This window comes from Haliotis rufescens, unplaced genomic scaffold (assembly GCF_023055435.1).
Source record: "Haliotis rufescens isolate VD_foot unplaced genomic scaffold, xgHalRufe1.0.p SCAF_46, whole genome shotgun sequence".
Lineage (NCBI taxonomy): Eukaryota > Metazoa > Mollusca > Gastropoda > Lepetellida > Haliotidae > Haliotis > Haliotis rufescens.
The window spans coordinates 3,209,465-3,233,445 of NW_025964179.1; the positions used below are offsets into that span (position 1 = coordinate 3,209,465).

At 41.4% G+C, this 23,981-nt stretch overlaps 1 protein-coding gene across 1 annotated transcript; it reads right to left on the reverse strand.

The window, feature by feature from the left end:
* Window positions 1-1,191: 1,191 nt before the first annotated feature.
* LOC124119326 (dnaJ homolog subfamily C member 1-like) lies at window positions 1,192-23,187 on the reverse strand. The gene is made up of 10 exons (XM_046481813.2): window positions 23,035-23,187; window positions 22,089-22,190; window positions 20,971-21,017; window positions 16,603-16,774; window positions 12,183-12,453; window positions 10,193-10,323; window positions 9,324-9,446; window positions 5,860-5,926; window positions 4,496-4,914; window positions 1,192-2,237 (listed from the first exon to the last, which is right to left on the reverse strand). The coding sequence occupies exons 1-10, from the start codon at window positions 23,185-23,187 to the stop codon at window positions 2,154-2,156; spliced, it is 1,569 nt and encodes a 522-aa protein (XP_046337769.1). The 3' UTR covers window positions 1,192-2,153.
* Window positions 23,188-23,981: the final 794 nt, after the last annotated feature.

Below are 23,981 nucleotides of genomic sequence, written 5' to 3' on the forward strand. Positions count from 1 at the left end.
AAAAATTAAGGAATAAGCAAAGAAATATAACAATTTCTATTTGATTTTTTCGAGGGAAAAGTCTACAAATGCCCTCTACGTCTGACAAAAACAACAAACAAAAGACATTGTTTTTTGTCTCGTGACATTGGCAAGACATGTTTTGAAGAAATGAGACTAAATATGTCCAATCTATGATGTGGTAGACTGTTTTCAATGAGTGAATGAGTTGGGTTTAACACCGCTTTGAGTAGTATTCCAGTCATATCCCGGCATGTCAGCTGGATGTGGGTTTCACTACAGTGACACTGGACATCTACCACTAGGGTGGAATTGACCTCTACTGTTACTTCCCCAGCCAAGGCTGCAGCTTCAAACACAAACATGATGACAAGACTAAATTGAATAATCTATCGGTCATGATTATGATGATCATATAATCAAATTTGTCCTACGTTATCATTATGATGATTATTTAGTACATATTGTAGATTCATCCATTTAAGAAAACATGATGATGTTATGGGCTGAGAATCATTTCATTATTTATATATTCATATTTCATATACATGGTGGTGAGTGTCACTTCAAATAGCAACAGCAATAATGTGACAGAAATAAACATGATCATAAACATATTAAACAACATATAAAACAATGATCTTATGAACATTTCCTCGTGGGGGGCTGTTGAAACATGTTGGAAAGTCTGTCAAGGTGTAGAATGGATACTAAAAGTGCAATAAATGTGAAAATGTAAGTCAGTTTGGACAATGCAGCAGCATGCACATCGAATTTACTTTGTGGGTTTGTAAACACTACAATCTTTCCTCAATCATGAATACACATGGCCAATGTGTGATGTAGTCACACCCAACCAACAAGCCACGACAAGGACTGAGGAACCCAGCAAGTGTTTGTACGAATGATGCCTCAGATGGCATCACAAAATCAGCAATATTTCTCCTGCAATATGTACCACAGCTGTACAGCTATCTGCTGTACATACTGCTTTAACATCTCGCAGTGGAAAAGTGTGCACAATGTTCATGAGGCACGTTCATGAGTTTTGTTTGTTTGTTTGTTGTTTAATGCTGCACTCAGCAATATTCAAGCTATATGACAGCAGTCTGTAAATAATCGTGTCTGAAACAGACAATCTAGTGATTGACATCATGAGCATCGATCTCCCCGATAGGGATACGATGACATGCATCAACCGAGTCAGCAAGCTTGACCACCCGATCCCGTTAGTCGCCCCTTACATAGTCGCTTCTTATGGCAAGCATGGGTTGCTGCAGACCACTACACAGATCTTCACGGGCCACCTTCATGAGTATGGCTCTTAGGACTTCCATGAGTCATAGGGGCAGTCGGGTAGCCTAGTGGTTAAAGCCTTCGCTTGTCACACCGAAGACCTGGGTTCGATTCCCGACATGGGTACAAATTGTGAAGCCCATTTCTGGTGACCCCGCCGTGATATTGCTGGAATATTGCTAAAAGCGGCGTAAAACCATACTCACTCACACACTCCATGAGTCATAAACGGCATTATTTTCTTAGATGGCTAAAAACATAAAATCAGACACATGCATTCATGTTTGAGAGAGGAAAGTGAGTGAGTGAATATGGTTTTACGCTTTTAGCAATATTCTCTCACGGCGGGGGACACCATAAATGGGCTTCATACACTGTACCCATGTGGGGAATTGAACCCGGGTTTTCGGCGTCACAAGCCAATGTCTTAACCAATAGGCTACCCCACCACTGATGGAGGAAAGCAGTGTATACGAAACCTGTCATCAATGCAGTTCCCAAGAACCAAGAATATATTCTAGTTTTACAATATGTATGGTGCATAATATATGCATGAAGACATAATGCATAATCTACCCATAAAGACAAAATCAAAATAATGTTTCAAAATAGAATCCTGAAACATTTATCACAGGGTGCCTCACGACATCCATCCCATAAACACACACCATCACATTAAATAGCAATATTTCCCACCACATCCTATAACATTGCCTTTATATACATGTATCTTCTGTATCACATGCCTCATAAAGAGCCCCCACGGGCTATATTTCACCATAGGTAATGCTTGTCCATAATAAATGCACTGCTAGGTAAGTCAGTTAGCACCAAGAGAAGATCCACTTTCCAAGACCTCAACTCTGTTCCTCAGACGTCTGGCCAGTCTTCTTCTTCTTGACCAGGTCAGCAAGGTGCTTGAACCTCAGTATGCAGTCTTCCTGCAATCAGTTAGTGAGAAGGGATTAATGCCGCCACTTTGAACAGAGGTGGTGAGGTGAAAAGGGGTTTAACGTATTGCACTTATAGAGCAACGTGTGTGTGTGTGTGTGTGTGTGTGTGTGTGTGTGTGTGTGTGTGTGTGTGTGTGTGTGTGTGTGTGTGTGTGTGTGTTCGTGTGTGTGGGTGTGGGTGGGTGGGTGTGGGTGTGGGTGTGGGTGGGTGTGTGGGTGTGGGTGTGGGTGGGTGTGTGGGTGTGTGTGGGGGTGTGTGTGTGGGGGTGTGTGGGGGTGTGTGGGTGTGTTCGTGTGGGTGTGTTCGTGTAGGTGTGTTCGTGTGGGTGGGTGGGTGTGTGGGTGTGCACTGACTCCAAGCAAACCAGTCCTTGTATTAGTCCCTTATTGCTGATCATCAGACAACCTAACAACAAGTACCATCTTTTAACATCCTTTGGTATGAAGCGGTCTGGGATCGAACCCCAGACCTTCCACTCTCTGGGCAGACTCTCTACCACTAGACAACGGTGGCAGTCCAGTAATTTAGTTATAGGATGACATGCCAGCTCACGATGTGGGAGGAAATGCCAAACAGATGCAGATCTTAGCAGTTTACCGGTACTTTGTTGAAACCCATAGGCACAGGTATGGTGTTGACAACCTGGTAACGTAATCAAAGGGAACCAGGATTCAAACCCATTCACAGGTTTCATGCGTGCCCAAGGGATGCAACGTTGCACATCATAAGGACTAGTGGACTGAAACTACTAGTTTTCATCGCTGCCGGGTCGAGTAAAGTTCTGTTTGGTCTAGAAAGCGCAGCTAATTATAATCCATTTAATAACACTAAACCCAATTAACTTTGAATTGCTTAAGTATAAACGTACATTAAAAACCCACAAGTAAAAACATCACTGTGCGTAATTACCAATGTAGCCTTACAGAGTTGTGTAATTGAATATCTTTATTTACTGATTGAATGCAGGTATCACCTATACATAAACACATAAACTGCAGTGACTAATGCACAAGAGTGCTATGTCTCTGACACACTTGCAACTGACACTTGTATTGCTGTTGTGAGGTAAAGCAACAGGTGACACATTTGGGGCACCACAAGAACAGAAGAAAACAAAAAGTAACATCAAACAGCATTATCATTTTAAATACCCAACAGACTGGATCCAAGAGAGTAAACATATAGTGAATAACCAAAGAAAACCATCAATACCCAATGTGTATGATAACATGAGAGTAGCGTGGTACGCAAAATTATTGCAGAAGATATTTAATAATGGTGCACGCTTACTACACTATTAAATATGTCATACACAAAATGTTTCTTGTTTCTTGTTCTTGTCAAACCAATTTCGAATGGTGGTAGGGGTAATTCCACTTCAAAAACATTCCAGAAACTATCATAAAAAAAGTTAAAGTGTATACTAACAAGTAGCCGTGACACTGTAATATTGTGCTTTGATTTGAATAAGCAAACAGACAACAAGGGGTGTGGATTACAAGACTTACAGATACATGTACCGCGATAATATAGAGTCATAACGTAAATACTCTGTGGCCTAAAACATTATCTGGAGCCCTGCTACTCACTTAAACATACATACATAAGATTTATACAAATACTCATCATGCTAAAAGTGAGAGTTTCACATGACACATGGACCCTGCATATTTGACAAATTACTCATAGTTCATAGTTTCAATAAGTCAACATCGACACAACATTTCAAACCAAGGTATGGTTATTGATCATAAAGTCTTTGTAATGTCTGACAGTCCTGATGCTTTATAAATCTACAACTCCTAAAACAAATCATAGTGTGTCATGAATACATCAGATATCAAAGGCTATATGAGTGAGAGAGTTTCACACCACTTTTAGCACTATATTCCAGTAACATTAAGGCAGGGGACACAAGAAATGAACTTCACAGATAATACCTATGTTGGGAATCGATGTCAGACCTTCGGCAAGACGAGTGAACCATTTAACCACAATGAGTGAGTGAGTGAGTGAGTATGATTTTACGCCGCTTTTAGCAATATTCCGGCAATATCACGGCGGGGGACACCAGAAATGGGCTTCACACATTGTACCCATGTCGGGAATCGAACCCAAGTCTTCGGCGTGACGAGCGAACGCTTTAACCACTAGGTTATCCGACCGCCCCCATTTAACCACAAGGCTACCCCACTGCCCAAAAGGCTATGCAAAGCCCTGTTAATCATGTTATAGTAGTACTCACTTTTGATTTTCCTGGAATTTGATCAGCAATTTTCTCCCATCTCTTCTCCACCCCTTTTGGTGTATGCTTCAGAGCCCACTCAAATATGACCTGCTGATTCTGAGTCCATGTTGTATCCCCAGTCTTTAGCTTCACAGACTCTGTGGTATTACCCTGTACTGAGTCCTGACTCAAGCCACTCGCACTGGCAGGTGCCTCCCTCTCTGAGGGCGGTGCAGCTGCAGGTTTGGAGACTGGCTGACTGTCAGGTATATGCAGTGATCTATCAGCAGTTTTCACCACTTTGGACGGTTTGTTTCTTCTCCTTGGTTTATTCTCCTCCTCTGTGTTTTCTGAGGATGCTACTGAATCTGTTGTAGTTATGATAGAGTCACTTATATCCCATTCTTGTTTCTTGGTTTTCCCAGAAAAACTACCACCTGTTGGGAAAATAGCATTGGCTATTAGCATTTGACAAACTGGCTACACAGAGAATCTGACCCTTGAGTCGAGTCTTCTTATCTCAAATATGTTAACACAAGTCAATAAAAGTTTAAAAACTCAGAGTCTCTTAAACTTTTATAGACAAGCATTGTAACGCAATTTCACCATGTTCTTTCTTGCACTATCTCCAAGGAGACATCACATGATCTCACCCAATCGGTATTTCCTGTGAAAGCCAGTTTTCAAAGTAGACACAACTTATAGATAACAACTGCTATATTTACTGAAAAGGCGATGTTTCGGTATAGATCCTCATACCATTGTCAAGCAGCCTTGTGTGACAATGGTATAAGGATCTATACCGACGGGTTTACAGTCAATAAAGAAGTTGTTATCCATAAATTGTGTCCTCTTTGTCATCCATCAGCCTCTAAGTAATGCCGATCAAACAATTTAAAGCCAGTTTTGGATGAATAAAATTCAAGAAACAATAAGACAGTGATTTTGTATCCTTTCCACAGGTCAAATCTTTCATAGTACTGTTGTTTTGTTTGTTTGTTGAGTGCTGCACATGGAACCACACAAAGAACATGGTGAAGTTATAAAGGTGCTTACTGGCATAGTGAAATCAGTGAGTGAGTGAGTGAGTTGGGTTTAACGCCGCTTTTAACAGTATTTCAGTTATATCACGGCGTGTCAGCTTAATGTGGGAGAAAAGCCCGAAGTGATGCAGGTCTCGGACGTATACCATTTCGGTGAAACCCACGAGCACGGGTATGGTGCTGACAAACCTAGAAACATAATCGGGACGAACCGGGATTCGAACCCACAATCATAGGTTTCTGGCGTGCCCAAGGGACGCAACTCTGCACAGCGAATCGCGGCGCCTTAGACGACTGGGCCACCCGTGCCCCCCATAGTGAAATCAACCAGCATATTACCTTGAACAGAAGAACTCAGGTTCATTGCAAAAGCGCCACCTTTCACCTTTTTAGATTTAACAGTCACCTGGAAACAAAGAACAGGCTCTGAATAATGTGGACTAAACTACACACTCTCGAAATGATCAGTTGTCTCTGATGCCTTCTCGCAACTAACTTTGATTATAACAACGTCCAATGGGCCTCAAAGTTCCCTTTTTTATTTGTAGCATTTCTCAAAGCAGTGTATCATCACACATTTCCTTTAATCATGATAGTGAATGAGACTTACATATTTCAACAGGGATAATTCTAGGGTGGGGCTTTGTGCTTTATCCCCTACATTTGAAAAGAGGCCCACATTTTTTTTCAAATACAATTGGGCATCTTAACATTGTGCTATATGGGCAAGTGTGGGTGTACCTCTGGAATATTTGAAATTTTCACATAAAGGGCCCATGTCAGAAGATTCCTAGAGTGAACCCTGTTTCAAGGATTTAAATCATTCCAATAACAAGCACCTGTTTCATATATCAATTCATGGACAATGTATACAATGTCAGAAAGCAATTGTATCAGATGATTGATGATTTGGAAAAAAATGAATGATCAATTCCCAACACCTGTTACAATTGCTCACAAAACAGAACTAGCCATATTGCAATTACATTCTTCAATGTATGTACTCTTCAGTTGTTAAACACCGAGTGGGCAACAAGATTTGTCACATCATTACATTTCTTAAATTAGGCCAAAAAACATTATGAAGCTTGGCCAAAGAATTTTGATTGCAGCCCTCTTTAATTGACACACTGGCCATGTCCTGCGACTTGTTACAGTGTCTAAAAAGGCCAGATTGTACATCCGCTTCATTTGACAAGTGTCATCTTGAAGCAGCGGTAGAACCACACTGGTTTAATCCACTAGTCCTTATAATGATAACAAAAATTGGCAAATCTTTACTAGTCCTTATGATATCTTAACTATTGGGCAGTTTGTCAAGGACTACAAGACTACTGCTAATTTCTAATGCTGTTGAAGTCAGGTTTCATCGCTGCTATTCTCAAAAAAAAATTTGTTATTGTGCAATGGATTGATTTTATGCCTGCTTCTCTCAGTAAGTCTTGGGTTTGGGTATCCTAAGTGAATGACTGCAGTAGACTGTGGTTTATCATTATAGAAACTAATTATAAGGAATAAATTATACACATCAAAACAAACTGTATTTAAAAAGAAGAGGCTATCCTTAGATGCCAACTAACAAGATCCTGAAAAAGAACTTTTGTTTGAATATAAACATAAAGTCAAACGATACAAGGATCGATACCGAAACATCGCTAACCGAAACATCGCTATCATAATAATATATAAAAGAACTTGTTATCCATAAATTGTGTCTACCTTGTGTCTACTTTGTCAACAGTCAACTTCTGAGGAGTGTTCACCAACCAATTCATGCACAAAAACATGGCCATGATGACAATTACACAGCGAAAATTTCAAATATACCAGAGGTACACCCACACTTGCCCATACAGCACAATGTTAATATGCCCAATCGTATTTGAAAATGTGGACCTTTTTTCAGCTGTAGGGGCTAAAAGCACAAGGCCCAAACCTTGAATACTAAAATCCAAAATTATTAACTCTAGATCCTATTGTCTGGACATAATGAACTTCATACTATCTAAGAACACATTCAACTTAATTTTTATTCAGTCACTGTCCTGTCATGAAGTAACAACAAGGCCTTAGTTAACTTTTTTTGACAGGATGGGGTAAATATTTGTACAAGTATCACTTGTCCCCAACTTGATTCAAATAAAACTGTTTTCTATAAAAAATCTAGGGGGGCAACTGCCCTCCCTGCCACCCCGGCTGGCTATGGCACTGAACAATGTAACACCTAGTCCTTGCTTGCTATGTTATATGTGGCTTATCCCACCTCCTCAACTGTCCTGTCATGAAGTAACAATGTAACACCCAGTACTTGCTTGCCATGTTATATGTGGCTTATCCCACCTCCTCAACTGTCCTGTCATGAAGTAACAATGTAACACCCAGTACTTGCTTGCCATGTTATATGTGGCTTATCCCACCTCCTCAACTGTCCTGTCATGAAGTAACAATGTAACACCCAGTCCTTGCTTGCCATGCTATATGTGGCTTATCCCACCTCCTCAACTGTCCTGTCATGAAGTAACAATGTAACACCCAGTACTTGCTTGCCATGTTATATGTGGCTTATCCCACCTCCTCAACTGTCCTGTCATGAAGTAACAATGTAACACCCAGTACTTGCTTGCTATGTTATATGTGGCTTATCCCACCTCCTCAACTGTCCTGTCATGAAGTAACAATGTAACATGCAGTCCTTGCTTGCTATGTTATATGTGGCTTATCCAACCTCCTCAACTGTCCTGTCATGAAGTAACAATGTAACATGCAGTTCTTGCTTGCTATGTTATATGTGGCTTATCCCACCTTCTCAACTGTCCTGTCATGAAGTAACAATGTAACACCCAGTCCTTGCTTGCTATGTTATACGTGGCTTATCCCACCTCCTCAACTGTCCTGTCATAAAGTAACAATGTAACACCCAGTACTTGCTTGCCATGTTATATGTGGCTTATCCCACCTCCTCAACTGTCCTGTCATGAAGTAACAATGTAACACCCAGTCCTTGCTTGCCATGTTATATGTGGCTTATCCCACCTCCTCAACTGTCCTGTCATGAAGTAACAATGTAACACCCAGTACTTGCTTGCCATGTTATATGTGGCTTATCCCACCTCCTCAACTGTCCTGTCATGAAGTAACAATGTAACACCCAGTACTTGCTTGCCATGTTATATGTGGCTTATCCCACCTCCTCAACTGTCCTGTCATGAAGTAACAATGTAACACCCAGTCCTTGCTTGCCATGTTATATGTGGCTTATCCCACCTCCTCAACTGTCCTGTCATGAAGTAACAATGTAACACCCAGTACTTGCTTGCCATGCTATATGTGGCTTATCCCACCTCCTCAACTGTCCTGTCATGAAGTAACAATGTAACACCCAGTACTTGCTTGCCATGTTATATGTGGCTTATCCCACCTCCTCAACTGTCCTGTCATGAAGTAACAATGTAACACCTAGTCCTTGCTTGCCATGCTATATGTGGATTATCCCACCTCCTCAACTGTCCTGTCATGAAGTAACAATGTAACACCCAGTACTTGCTTGCTATGTTACATGTGGCTTGTCCCACCTCCTCAACTGTCCTGTCATGAAGTAACAATGTAACACCCAGTCCTTGCTTGCTATGTTATACGTGGCTTATCCCACCTCCTCAACTGTCCTGTCATGAAGTAACAATGTAACACCCAGTCCTTGCTTGCTATGTTATATGTGGCTTATCCCACCTCCTCAACTGTCCTGTCATGAAGTAACAATGTAACACCCAGTACTTGCTTGCCATGTTATATGTGGCTTATCCCACCTCCTCAACTGTCCTGCCACAGAAGTCAGCTATTTTCTCCCATCGCTTCACTGTTCCCCCGGGGAACTTGTTGACAGCCTTCGCCAGCAGTATCAGCTCCTCATCAGTCCAGTCTCCATCTTTCTGTGATACATTAACAGAGGGGGATCACATACATGGACACATTGATCAAGTCAAAAAACAAATCAGCTGTCAGCTACAGCACAAAACCATTCAAAAAGGAGTCTAGCCAGCTCTATTCCACTGTTTCTGAAATCAGCATTAGGAAAAGAATTTAGAGGAGAAAAAAGTATTGTGTAATAATTTTGTTTTGTTTATTTGTTGTTTAACGCCGCACTCAGCAATATTCAAGCTATATGATGGTGATCTGTAAATAATCAAGTCTGGAACAGACAATCCAGTGATTGACATCATGAGCATCGATCCATGCAATTGGGATTCAATGACATATAATTGCATCAACCAAGTCAGTGAGCCTGACCACCCAATTCTGTTAGTCGCCTCTTACGACAAGCATAGTCGCCTTTTACGGCAAGCATGGGTCGCTGAAGATCTATTCTACTCCGGATCTTCACAGATTTTTTGTGTAATTTCTTTATTCTCGGGCCTTTCCATCAGCAAGCTAGGCTATGCAACAGCTCGTGACTCTTTGCCCTTCCCATTGACTGACATATATATAGTCCATAAAATCTTCTATTGTGTAATAAAAGACTTTGTGGACTATATGTCAGTCAATGGGCAGGCCAAAGAGTCAAGAGCTGTTGCATTGCCTAGTTTGATTGTGGAAAGGCCTGAGAATGAAGAATTATTGTGCAACCTTACTTTATTTCAGAATGGCCGAAGAGTCAGGAACTATTGCATAACCGTACTTTATTGTGTTTGTGTTCACTCTCTGCAGACTGAACTTCCGCTTCTGTCTGATTGGACAGGAGATGCTGATACAGATCGGCTTGATATTCAGGTATCTCCACCTTCTTCCGTTTTGCTTTCCGTGTGGATTCTGAAAATGAATAATTTGTTTATTTGTTGTTTTTGTCGTTTAATGCTGCATTCCACCATCTATGAGCATCATGAATTAAGGTGAGAACTTTCTTTGTCATTGGGTATCGTGACATGGATGTGAACATTCTGGTCCATTCGGGTTTGTTTGTGTTTTTTTGTTTCTTTCATATTTAAAGCCGCACTCAGCAATATTCCAGCTATTATGATGACAATCCAGTGATTGACATAGTGAGCACCAATCTATGTAATTGGGTAATGATGACATGCATCAACTAGGGCTGGGAGTACACAGGTCAGCTGGGTCCAGAGTGGGACCCAGGTACCCACAGGACTTCCCAGACATGTGGTTAGTCATGCCATATATTGTTTAGTGACATAACACTAAAATTCCAACATTATACTTGTACACGTCGCTAATGTTTGCATTTCTTTCTGACGATGCGCACATTCCTTCTGACTTTTATATGTTTGAGTAAAGACAAAGCTTCAGTGTATCCACGATCAGATCGTTTTAGACCATATTCATATACCAGGGCTCCGGTAAAACAATTCCCAATTGACCATTTTGTACCCAACTTGAGACCTACAGCGGGTACCCGGGTAGGGTCGGGTAATAGGGAGTTGGGTACCCTGGTAGTAAATTTGGACTCGTCCCAACCCTAGCATCAACCAAGTCAGTGAGTCTGACCACCCGACCTCCCATTTATCACCTCTTACGACAACCATGGGCTGCTGAAGACCAGTTCTAACCTGGAGCTTCACAGGTCTCTATTCTGGTATTTAAGATAGGTGATCAGTATGTTAAGCATTGTTTTTTTGTATGCATAAATATATTTCTGAATTCAACCCCTTCTATGAATATAAAATTCCAAAAGGGACAGTTTATTTCTAAGCCTGGTTCCGAATTTGACACTATAACCTGAGGGGGTGGAAAGTGGGGGTCGCCCATCTCCTAAATAACCTTTAAAACTCTACCGTGCAGGTGCACCTTGCTGCAGAAATTAACCAATAGAATCTGTGAATAAAATCCAAGATCATAGAAATCTTGCACGCCAAAGGGATGCATTTCTGCATTTCAAATTGCACACTTCAGACAACTGCAGTCTATGCAAAATACATTTGAGTCAAGCACTTATTTTGCCTTTACTTTTCAGTACATTTTTAGTCTTAGTACATGAACTAGAATAAGCTGATCTCACAAGAGCAGAAGAATTTTACTAGACTCTGGCTTTCTGATTAAAATCATAGACTACAACTGGGCAACCTCAGATGAGAAGCTATCAAAAATAATTCAAAGATGTCCAAGACGTGTAAGGGTTGTCAACAATGCCAAATATGAACAATGAATCCTGTCACACAACTCCTGCGCACAACTAATCCTGGATATGAACAATGAACTCTGGCTACAGAATGAGTCCTGTCACACAACTCCTCCTCCACACAACTAACCCTGGATATGAACAATGAACTCTGGCTACAGAATTAGTCCTGTCACACAACTCCTCCACACAACTAACCCTGGATATGAACAATGAACTCTGGCTACAGAATGAGTCCTGTCACACAACTCCTCCACACAACTAACCCTGGATATGAACAATGAACTCTGGCTACAGAATTAGTCCTGTCACACAACTCCTCCACACAACTAACCCTGGATATGAACAATAAACTCTGGCTACAGAATAAGTCCTGTCACACAACTCCTCCACACAACTAACCCTGGATATGAACAATAAACTCTGGCTACAGAATAAGTCCTGTCACACAACTCCTCCACACAACTAACCCTGGATATGAACAATGAACTCTGGCTACAGAATAAGTCCTGTCACACAACTCCTCCACACAACTAACCCTGGCCCTCCTCCTCTTCCTCCTCCTCTTCTTCCTCCACCTCCCTCCGAGACTTGACAAGCTCGATCAGTGCCCGGACTGCTTCAGGTGACATGCGCACCAGGTACACCAGAAAACCAGGCAGGCGGAACATCCACAAGTCCATCAGTTGGGGGCGGGGCAGGGACTTCAGCTCTTCCTCTATCTCCTCCTCCAGTTCCTCCACCCCCACCTTGCTCTTCTTCTTGTTCTTATCGGCCACCTTCTTCTTCTTTGAGGCATAGAAGTCTTCCTGCATCACACAAGTGATTATGTTATTCTATTTGAGGCATAGAAGTCTTCCAGCATCACACAACTGGTTATGTTATTCTATTTGAGGCATGGAAGTCTTCCTGCATCACACAACTGATTATGTAATTATTTTTGAGGCATGGAAGTCTTCCAGCATCACACAACTGATTATGTAATTCTATTTGAGGCATAGAAGTCTTCCAGCATCACACAACTGGTTATGTTATTCTATTTGAGGCATGGAAGTCTTCCTGCATCACACAACTGATTATGTTATTCTATTTGAGGCAAAGACGTCTTCCTATATCACACAACAGGTTATGTTATTCTATTTGAGGCATGGAAGTCTTCCTATATCACACAACTGATTATGTTATTCTATTTGAGGCATAGACGTCTTCCTATATCACACAACTGATTATGTTATTCTATTTGAGGCAAAGACGTCTTCCTATATCACACAACAGGTTATGTTATTCTATTTGAGGCATGGAAGTCTTCCTATATCACACAACTGATTATGTTATTCTATTTGAGGCATAGACGTCTTCCTATATCACACAACTGGTTATGTTACTCTATTTGAGGCATAGACGTCTTCCTATATCACACAACTGATTATGTTATTCTATTTGAGGCATGGAAGTCTTCCTGCATTACACAACTGATTATGTTATTCTATTTGAGGCATAGAAGTCTTCCTGCATTACACAACTGATTATGTAATTCCATTTGAGGCATGGAAGTCTTCCTATATCACACAACTGATTATGTTATTCTATTTGAGGCATAGACGTCTTCCTATATCACACAACTGATTATGTTATTCTATTTGAGGCATAGACGTCTTCCTGCATTACACAACTGGTTATGTAATTCCATTTGAGGCATAGACGTCTTCCTATATCATGTATATCACACGACTGGTTATGTAATTCCATTTGAGGCATAGAAGTCTTCCTGCATCACACAACTGGTTATGTAATTCCATTTGAGGCATAGAAGTCTTCCTATATCACACAACTGATTATGTTATTCTATTTGAGGCATAGACGTCTTCCTACATCACACCCAGTGCTTGCGTTTACGGCGTCCCATATACAAAAATACGCACTGAAAAAAAATAGGACGCAAAAAACACAACATACACGCGTCTCCTTATGCGTTTTTCATTCTGGAAAAAGTTCACTTCACGCATAACTTATTGTTGTTTTGTTTCGTGTTTCTCTCGCTACCCAAACCCATGTGGTTATGTGCATCCAATATTCGCTGAGTTCCGGTGCTAGCCAGATTTCGGTGTGAACGCGTGAAACTAAGAGGTATCTGATGACGTTTCTCTTCCATGTCGTGTCCGTAATGGCATCGCTGATTGGTTTACAAAACGGAAATAGAAACGTAAGCCAATCGCACACCTTGTTAACAGTATTTTGGCAATGTCAAGGACTAAGGTCCAAATGGCATCGCCGAAACTTTGTCAAAAGAAAAATAAGTTTCAAGAAAGTTTGCTTGGAGAGCCATATACTCTTTCAACACCGAAGGCCGGTAGACCAGCCAAGCCGTAGTCACGTCAAAATAGAGGGTGGATCTATATAATTTTATGAACCTACCTGTCATATCATTCATTTATTCAATCTATCACATTTCACAATGTCTGAAATACGTATTCCATTTCAATTTATCATATTTTATCGATAGATTAAACATTATTCGCTATTTCCCGCGATGTTATTGAAAATAAAATTCTCGGACACACACTTTGACAACAGGTCCACGTCAAATGTCCATGTCAAAGAGCAAAATAAAGACGTTTCTTGCAAATCTTTAAATATAGATCTAGCATACAAGTATTAAATAAAATCGACCAAAATATATCTATAAGTTGTAGACATACAGCTAAGTTATTATTTCCATCTTTTCGTGCGATTGCGTGTAATGTAAATCAAATGACATCTCGGCTTTCGTCGCCTTGATTTCTCGGCTCGGATATGATGATTCCAATATGCCTGAAAAACCTTTGTCACAGTTCCTAACCTAGCACGATACATCCACGAAGTTCCATGTTTTTAATACTGTTCGCGAGTTTCCTGCTTGAAACGTTCAGAATAACAAAAACCTTTCGCCAAAATCTTAAATTCATTACACACGCACCATTGTTGTACAGCCTTAGGTCATGTGCTCTAGTTTGACCAATCACCACCCTCGGAGCAGATATCAGCAAGAAAGCATGTTACAGCGACAAAAAGACTCTGGGCGAGGTTAGTGTAGATGAAAAAATAAACTTTCTAATACGAAGCTTCGAAAACGGACATATTTATTCATGTTACTGAGCGGACAGCCACTGTTATCGGTAAATTGGTGATGACAGATACTATTTACAATTATTTTTAAAATACTTCTCAAATCACGTAAACAATGAAAATAAAAAAGAAATAAGTAAGTGGATTTTATGATTTTTTATATTTGACAAAAATCGTCAAATTTTCGCTTCCTTGGTCCTCAATCATGACGTTTGAATGTGTTAGCTTATTTTATTTTTATTTACAACTTACTTAAGTTGTAAATGCTTTATTTAAATAATGTGATAAACATAAATACGTATAAACAGTAGGATTAGACCTTTCAAATGGTGTACATGGTGTATTACATGTAGTTGCAAAGATGTTTTGCTAGACTAATATTTAGTCTATGAATCTTATATTACACAATACCCTTCTTGACTCTAAAAATAAATATATAATTTCCCCTATGCTGATTTCCTAGCTAGAGCTGGCTAGACTTGCTTTTGTATACGTTTCTAGATTGGTGTTGCTTTCATAAAGTAAACATATTTCACAGTCATGGTGCAGGACTAATGTTTTACAAGCAGATCTTTTCCTTGATAAATGTTGGCTTCATCTATCACATAAGAGTCTCTGAGAACTCAGTGTCACAGCAGTTAAAGCTTCTGGTTGACGGGTGTTGAAAGAGTCAAGTGGCTAATCTATGAAGATTCAAAGATGTTTCGTGTACACACATAAAAACTGACACTTAAAAGATTTTAACCACACACTTATTTATGCTCAGAATGGCCTAAAGTTCACCATTTCAGGTCCACGTTTAACAACATTTCTCGGGGGGGGCATGCCCCCAAACTCCCCTAGATAGCTTCACACCTACGGCGCCATAGGGACCCCATTATTTTGGAGAAGAATGCAAACACTGACACCCATTGATTATGTTATTCTATTTGAGGCATAGATGTCTTCCTATATCAGACAACTGGTCATGTTATAATATTTGAGGCATGGACGTCTTCCTATATCAGACAACTGGTCATGTTATAATATTTGAGGCATGGACGTCTTCCTATATCAGACAACTGGTCATGTTATTCTATTTGAGGCATAGATGTCTTCCTATATCACACAACTGGTCATGTTATTATATTTGAGGCATAGACGTCTTCCTATATCACACAACTGGTCATGTTATTCTATTTGAGGCATAGATGTCTTCCTATATCACACAACTGGTCATGGTATTATATTTGAGGCATAGACGTCTTCCTATATCACACAACTGATTATGTAGCTCTATTTGAGAGCAGAGGTTGCAGCTGTAAATGTTTTTCTTTTAGAGAATAGTGGTTAAATAGGTAGCAACTGAAAATTGTATTCTTTTTAAGCATAGATGTTCACTTACACCCACAGATGTCATGAGATAATTTTTAAGAAAAAGCACCTATGCTCTTTCTGTTTAGAGTGCAGGATATTTTAGTGTATTTAAAACAGCATGTAAAGATATTTACAAGAGAAGGCTTTGTTCCCTTGAAATGGGTTCTGCATGGGCCACAAATAGACACTGTTCAAAATTAAGGAGTTCTCTCAGTATTATCTGTGGTATTTGAATATAGGGACCCCTAAAACTTTAACTTGTAACCTTAGATTTCCCTAAATAACATGCTTACTTTGGAACACTGGATACACACTGCATTTGGTCAATCATTATTAAAAAACTATTTTGTGGAACAGAGCAGTGAGTCAAATATAAATAAATCTAAACTAATTTTATTTCCCAATTGGGACTTTTGCACTTGGTCGGTCGAATTCATACACACAAAAATTAAGAAGGTATGGCCTAATAACATTGTCCAACATGTGACAAGACTGACCAGGGAGAGCCTCTTCTCGAAGTAGACAGCCCACGCCACCAGGTACTGTCCAATGGTGAGGATGAAGCCCAGGAGGCCGGTCATCTCCAGCATGCCCATCTTGCGGACACGGCGGTAGTAGAACACCGGCTGCCTCCAGTCAGGGAGCCCCTCCACCAGCACCTGGTCATACCTGGACAAAAACAAAAAACAAAGCATTTAAGCTGGAAATTGATGCAAGTGCATTAGTGCTGAGTGTGGCAGTTAACAAAAACAAATAATACAGAAAAACTGGGCCCACCATGCAGGTTAAATTGAAAAACTGGGCCCACCATGCGGGTTACATAGAAAACCTGGGCCCACCATGCAGGTTACATAGAAAACCTGGGCCCACCATGCAGGTCACATAGAAAAGCTGGGCCCACCATGCGGGTTACATAGAAAAACTGGGCCCACCATGCAGGTTACATAGAAAACCTGGGCCCACCATGCAGGTTACATAGAAAACCTGGGCCCACCATGCAGGTTACATAGAAAACCTGGGCCCACCATGCAGGTTACATAGAAAACCTGGGCCCACCATGCAGGTTACATAGAAAACCTGGGCCCACCATGCAGGTTACACAACCACAACAATAATCAGGTCATTCTACTGTCTTTTTTGCATGTGAGCTTGTGTTTTGACGTAAACGCTACAGTAATTTGTTTATGTTTAACACTACACTCAGCAATATATTCCAGCTATAAGAGGGCAGTCTGTAAATAATCAAGTGTAAACCAGACAAAACCAGTGATTGACATCATGGGCATCCATCCATACAATTGGATTATGACGACCTGCACCGAACCAAGTTACAGAGCCTGACCACAAGACGATCCATTTAGTTGCCTCTTACGACATGCATAGGTTGCCGTAGCAATGTCACCATATATCTCACTATCGTATCGATAAATTGTTAATGTCAATACATTATCGATTTTGATAATCATGTTTATAATCAATATATTGATATATCATGATACTTTGATACATCACTACTGAACTTTCCAATCCATTGCCACCCTTGAAGCTGGGGACAAATATGCTTACTCTGAACGCTCACTGGTTATGGCAGTAAGAATATTAAAGTTTAGCTGCAGTAACCAATATTAGTTATGCTGCAGTAAACAGTATTATACAATCAGCCATGACACAATATCAGCCAGGTCACTACTTGAACCCACACAGTCAGGGAGCCATGACACACAATCAGCCAGGTCACTACTTGAACCCACATAGTCAGGGAGCCATGACACACAATCAGCCAGGTCACTACTTGAACCCACACAGTCTGGGAGACATGACACACAATCAACCAGGTCACTACTTGAACCCACAGTCCTGGAGACATGACACACAATCAACCAGGTCACTACTTGAACCCACACAGTCAGGGAGCCATGACACACAATCAGCCAGGTCACTACTTGAACCCACACAGTCAGGGAGCCATGACACACAATCAACCAGGTCACTACTTGAACCCACATAGTCAGGGAGACATGACACACAATCAGCCAGGTCACTACTAGAACCCACAGTCAGGGAGACATGACACACAATCAGCCAGGTCACTACTTGAACCCACATAGTCAGGGAGACATGACACACAATCAGCCAGGTCACTACTAGAACCCACATTGTCAGGGAGACATGACACACAATCAGCCAGGTCACTACTTGAACCCACATAGTCAGGGAGACATGACACACAATCGGCCAGGTCACTGTTTGGACCCACAGTCCTGGAGCCATGACACACAATCAGCCAGGTCACTACTTGAACCCACAGTCTGGGAGACATGACACACAATCAACCAGGTCACTGTTTGGACCCACAGTCAGGGAGCCATGACACACAATCAACCAGGTTACTACTAGAACCCACAGTCAGGGAGACATGACACACAATCAGCCAGGTCACTACTTGATCCCACAGTCAGGGAGACATGACACACAATCAGCCAGGTCACTACTTGAACCCACATAGTCAGGGAGACATGACACACAATCAGCCAGGTCACTGTTTGGACCCACTGTCCTGGAGCCATGACACACAATCAGCCAGGTCACTACTTGAACCCACATAGTCAGGGAGACATGACACACAATCAACCAGGTCACTGTTTGAACCCACATAGTCAGGGAGCCATGACACACAATCAGCCAGGTCACTACTTGAACCCACATTGTCAGGGAGACATGACACACAATCAACCAGGTTACAACTTGAACCCACAGTCTGGGAGCCATGACACACAATCAACCAGGTCACTACTTGAACCCACATTGTCAGGGAGACATGACACACAATCAACCAGGTTACTACTTGAACCCACAGTCTGGGAGCCATGACACACAATCAACCAGGTCACTACTTGAACCCACAGTCCTGGAGCCATGACACACAATCAGCCAGGTCACTACTTGAACCCACATAGTCAGGAAGACATGACACACAATCGGCCAGGTCACTGTTTGGACCCACAGTCCTGGAGCCATGACACACAATCAGTCAGGTCACTACTTGAACCCACAGTCTGGGAGCCATGACACACAATCAGCCAGGTCACTACTTGAACCCACATAGTCAGGGAGACATGACACACAATCGGCCAGGTCACTGTTTGGAGCCACAGTCCTGGAGCCATGACACACAATCAGCCAGGTCACAACTTGAACTCACAGTCTGGGAGACATGACACACAATCAACCAGGTTACTACTTGAACCCACAGTCAGGGAGCCATGACACACAATCAGCCAGGTCACTACTTGAACCCACAGTCAGGGAGACATGACACACAATCAGCCAGGTCACTGTTTGGACCCACAGTCCTGGAGCCATGACACACAATCAGCCAGGTCACAACTTGAACTCACAGTCTGGGAGACATGACACACAATCAACCAGGTTACAACTTGAACCCACAGTCAGGGAGACATGACACACAATCAGCCAGGTCACTACTTGAACCCACAGTCAGGGAGACATGACACACAATCAGCCAGGTCACTACTTGAACCCACATAGTCAGGGAGCCATGACACACAATCAGCCAGGTCACTACTTGAACCCACATTGTCAGGGAGACATGACACACAATCAGCCAGGTCACTACTTGAACCCACATAGTCAGGAAGACATGACACACAATCGGCCAGGTCACTGTTTGGACCCACAGTCCTGGAGCCATGACACACAATCAGTCAGGTCACTACTTGAACCCACAGTCTGGGAGCCATGACACACAATCAGCCAGGTCACTACTTGAACCCACAGTCAGGGAGACATGACACACAATCAGCCAGGTCACTACTTGAACCCACAGTCAGGGAGACATGACACACAATCAGCCAGGTCACTACTTGAACCCACAGTCAGGGAGCCATGACACACAATCAACCATGACACACAATCAACCAGGTTACAACTTGAACCCACAGTCTGGGAGCCATGACACACAATCAGCCAGGTCACTACTTGAACCCACAGTCAGGGAGACATGACACACAATCAGCCAGGTCACTACTTGAACCCACAGTCCTGGAGCCATGACACACAATCAGCCAGGTCACTACTTGAACCCACAGTCAGGGAGACATGACACACGATCAGCCAGGTCACTGTTTGGACCCACATAGTCAGGGAGCCATGACACACAATCAGCCAGGTCACTACTTGAACCCACAGTCAGGGAGACATGACACACAATCAACCAGGTCACTGTTTGGACCCACATAGTCAGGGAGCCATGACACACAATCAGCCAGGTCACTACTTGAACCCACATAGTCAGGGAGACATGACACACAATCAGCCAGGTCACTACTTGAACCCACATAGTCAGGGAGACATGACACACAATCAACCAGGTCACTGTTTGGACCCACAGTCAGGGAGCCATGACACACAATCAGCCAGGTCACTACTTGAACCCACATAGTCAGGGAGCCATGACACACAATCAACCAGGTCACTACTTGAACCCACAGTCAGGGAGCCATGACACACAATCAACCAGGTCACTACTTGAACCCACACAGTCAGGGAGCCATGACACACAATCAACCATGACACACAATCAGCCAGGTCACTACTTGAACCCACATCCTATCCTCAATTGGGCCCTTACAACAACGGTGATACTGGGCAAATAATCAGCCATGAATTCCCCATCAGTTTAATAGTGTTGAAAATAATCATTAACATACATATGAACAATCTTATTTTATTGCTGCTGGCACACAATGTTTACAACTCCTCGTCAACCATTACTGACTCATGTTCTACTCAGCACCAGATCTTGTTGGAAACATAATCTTGGGACAATGCCATAATTGACATACCTCTGTCTTCTTTCTTCATCCTTGAGGACTTCATACACTGCAACCATCTACAACACAACCAGGGCTTGAAACTTACATAAGTCTGCTTGTCCAGGACACCTTACATACAGGAAGGACTGATGACATATTTTGTGGACTACTACATTTTGCCATAATAGGTTGATTGCAACTCTGTAGCTGTTACTTTAGAACACTGAATGATATATACATAGTGTTTCCAACACCAGCAATTTATGTAAACGAGGAATATCACCTGGTTGCAAAATAATAGAATTATACATCTTACATTTGCAGTAACAGGAATTTTGCAAGAGACAAATGGCATCAGCATATTCTAGACCATTCCTCTCCATCATTCCTACTACCAGTGGTTATTTTGAAAAAGAATCTTTAGGACCTTCAAACAGTCAGTGTCCTGGAATATGAACTGATCGGAACTGATCCCTATTATCAGATTATATAAGATAGCTACGCAATAGCAAAGAACAATGAAGAACAAGGCGTGGTTTATTTCACGTTATAAAACATTGTTCTATCAGGACGTTATTGCTTGAGATTCAAATATGCGCTCACAACTTGATGACATCATATTTTGGACGACGTTATCTTTTAGAGGGAAGTGTTTAGTCAGTGGTACCCACAGACGTGGCTGTGACGCTGATAAACGCAGTGGCCAAACGATCACGTCCAAAAGTGGGAGAAACATAACAAACGGAATTAGGAGAAAAGCTACCGGTAATCGACAAGGCTGCACATAATGCTTATATCACATATAAAAAATTAAACGACTCGTGGTTGTTGTTTCTCGTACAATAAAACACTTGTTCATTGTGCGCCCCTCATGGTTTATTCTCCCTGCAGTCACTGAGTGTTTGATTTTACAAAAACCAATGACCACAAGTCATTTATTACTTAAATATACAGCATCCTTTAAAGTTAAAACAATGGCAAACATTCATGAAGCTGTTAGATGAAAAATGCCCTGTAACTTCAGCACTGTTATTTATGACTATGTAGAACAGTGTCTTTTCTGTTTTGTACAACATCTGGGCTTGCTTATGTATTGACGATGCTCCACACTAAGAACCCTAACTGTAATATCTGAGCAGAGTACGAACCCGTCTAAACTGATCCTCCGCATCATCAGCCTTGTTCTTGTCCGGGTGATATTGCAGGGATAACTTGCGGTAAGACCGGCGGATCTCAGCAGTTGTTGCACTCTAAAAACAAAAGACTTTGATCATCGTGGTGCCAATTGCTGACAGATGAAAAAAACATTTGTTAAATAAATCATCTGAAGCTAAGTTACTGTGGATTTATTGTGATTGAGTGAATACGGTTTATGCTGCTGTCAGCAATATTCCAAAAGTTTCATGACAGGCGACATCAGAAATGGGCTCCATACATTGTACCCATGTGGAGAATTGGAACCCGGCCTTTGACGTGACAAGCACACACATTAACCAGTAGACTAGCCTACTGCCACTTATAATTTATTGTGATGATGTTATCAATGCATTGCAATACTTCAACCTGGTCCAATACTTAACGTGTCTGTAATCATGCTAATAGCATAAACAACATTAGATTTTACTCAAAGCATAACTGTCATATTAAAAGTTACCAGAAAAAGAAAAATCTTGACACTTATCTTCAAAATAGTGGTTTTAGTGATATTATGAACATTTGATCACAAGTATTAATAAGAATAAAGTAATATCAGCACTATTTCAGCAACATAGTGACCATTGGTCAAATAAGACAACCATAACTCGGAAATCGGAACTCTAGATTGAACCGTGAAGAGCCGTGAACAGCTTGTGCATATGGTTGAGCAGTCACATCAGCCGGTCATTTGTTTAGTAAGTACTGTTTAGTAATCAGCCCACCCCACACTCGCATCATCTCCGACATGCTGTGGAAATATAGGCGATACGGTGGAGATCACTGAGGGAAGAAGTACCGTGTCAACAGTCGACAATTATTGTCCACCGGCTTCCATACTGAAACCGAACACAACCACGTTGGCTTATTTCAGTATAAATTGTATGCCTTCGCGCTCACCTGGTCAACACCTAAAATTTCATAGAAGTTCACATAATTCACTTCCTCCACTAAATCAAATATCTCAAAGTCAATATTGTCCCAAGATACAGCAACAGACACTGACAACGTCAGCAAAGCTATTTTCAGCAGACGACTACCTGCCGTCGCCATTTTGTGGGTCTGAATTATGCAGATTTTGAATTTTACACCTGGACTATATATTTCTAAATATGACCGAAATTAAAAGAAATAAGTTTTTTTGTTAACTAATATACTAATCAGATTTTGATATGGTGGTATTTTGAAATCCTTCTTGCAAACATATCGACATAAGATTGCGTTATTTTATCTTTTAATGACTGCTCCCTGAAATTGTAAGTAATAACAGAGTTGTCTACCTTGTCAGGCGACATTTTACGACGTTTCAAACAACGTGTGATTATAAATGAGGATTTAACGTCGCGTTCAAGAGGATTGCACTCTATTGTGTTAGGCCGTTGAGACATCATGCTGCAATTTAATATGGGTATCCCACTCAGACACATTGTGCTGACTCCGAGCGGACCAGTCTTTCTTTTATCTTCTTAATTCACAGCGCCATGCGGGTCATTTAAATATAATCATAGTGAGTTTGTTCATCACAACTTCTTAGGCCACAGGCCTATAAACTAAAACGACATGATTAATATATACACATAATCTAATAAACATTTAAATTTTCATAGTGTGATACATGTACTAGTATTTAAATATGAATACACGATGTCTTTTTGAAAGTGTTCAAATGGAACAAATGTTATATTTTGGATTACCCTTAGTGTAAATTTAGTACAAATTCTAGTCCTTCTTCGGGCAGTGTACATGATCTGGACAACAGACTTTCGTTTTGAGGAAGCCTCGGTGGTTGAGTGGGTTAGACCGCTGACTTGTTGTGCTGGCGATAAGATGCCTTATTTTGGGAGTAT

Coding starts and splice junctions, on each gene's coding strand:
- LOC124119326 (XM_046481813.2), bottom strand. CDS start 23,187: ATGGCGACGGCAGGTAGTCGTCTGCTGAAAATAGCTTTGCTGACGTTG. Junction 21,018..22,088: donor CGGAGGATCAGTTTAGACGG/GTTCGTACTCTG, acceptor GTTGTGTTGTAG/ATGGTTGCAGTGTATGAAGT. Junction 2,238..4,495: donor AAATTCCAGGAAAATCAAAA/GTGAGTACTACT, acceptor AACTGATTGCAG/GAAGACTGCATACTGAGGTT.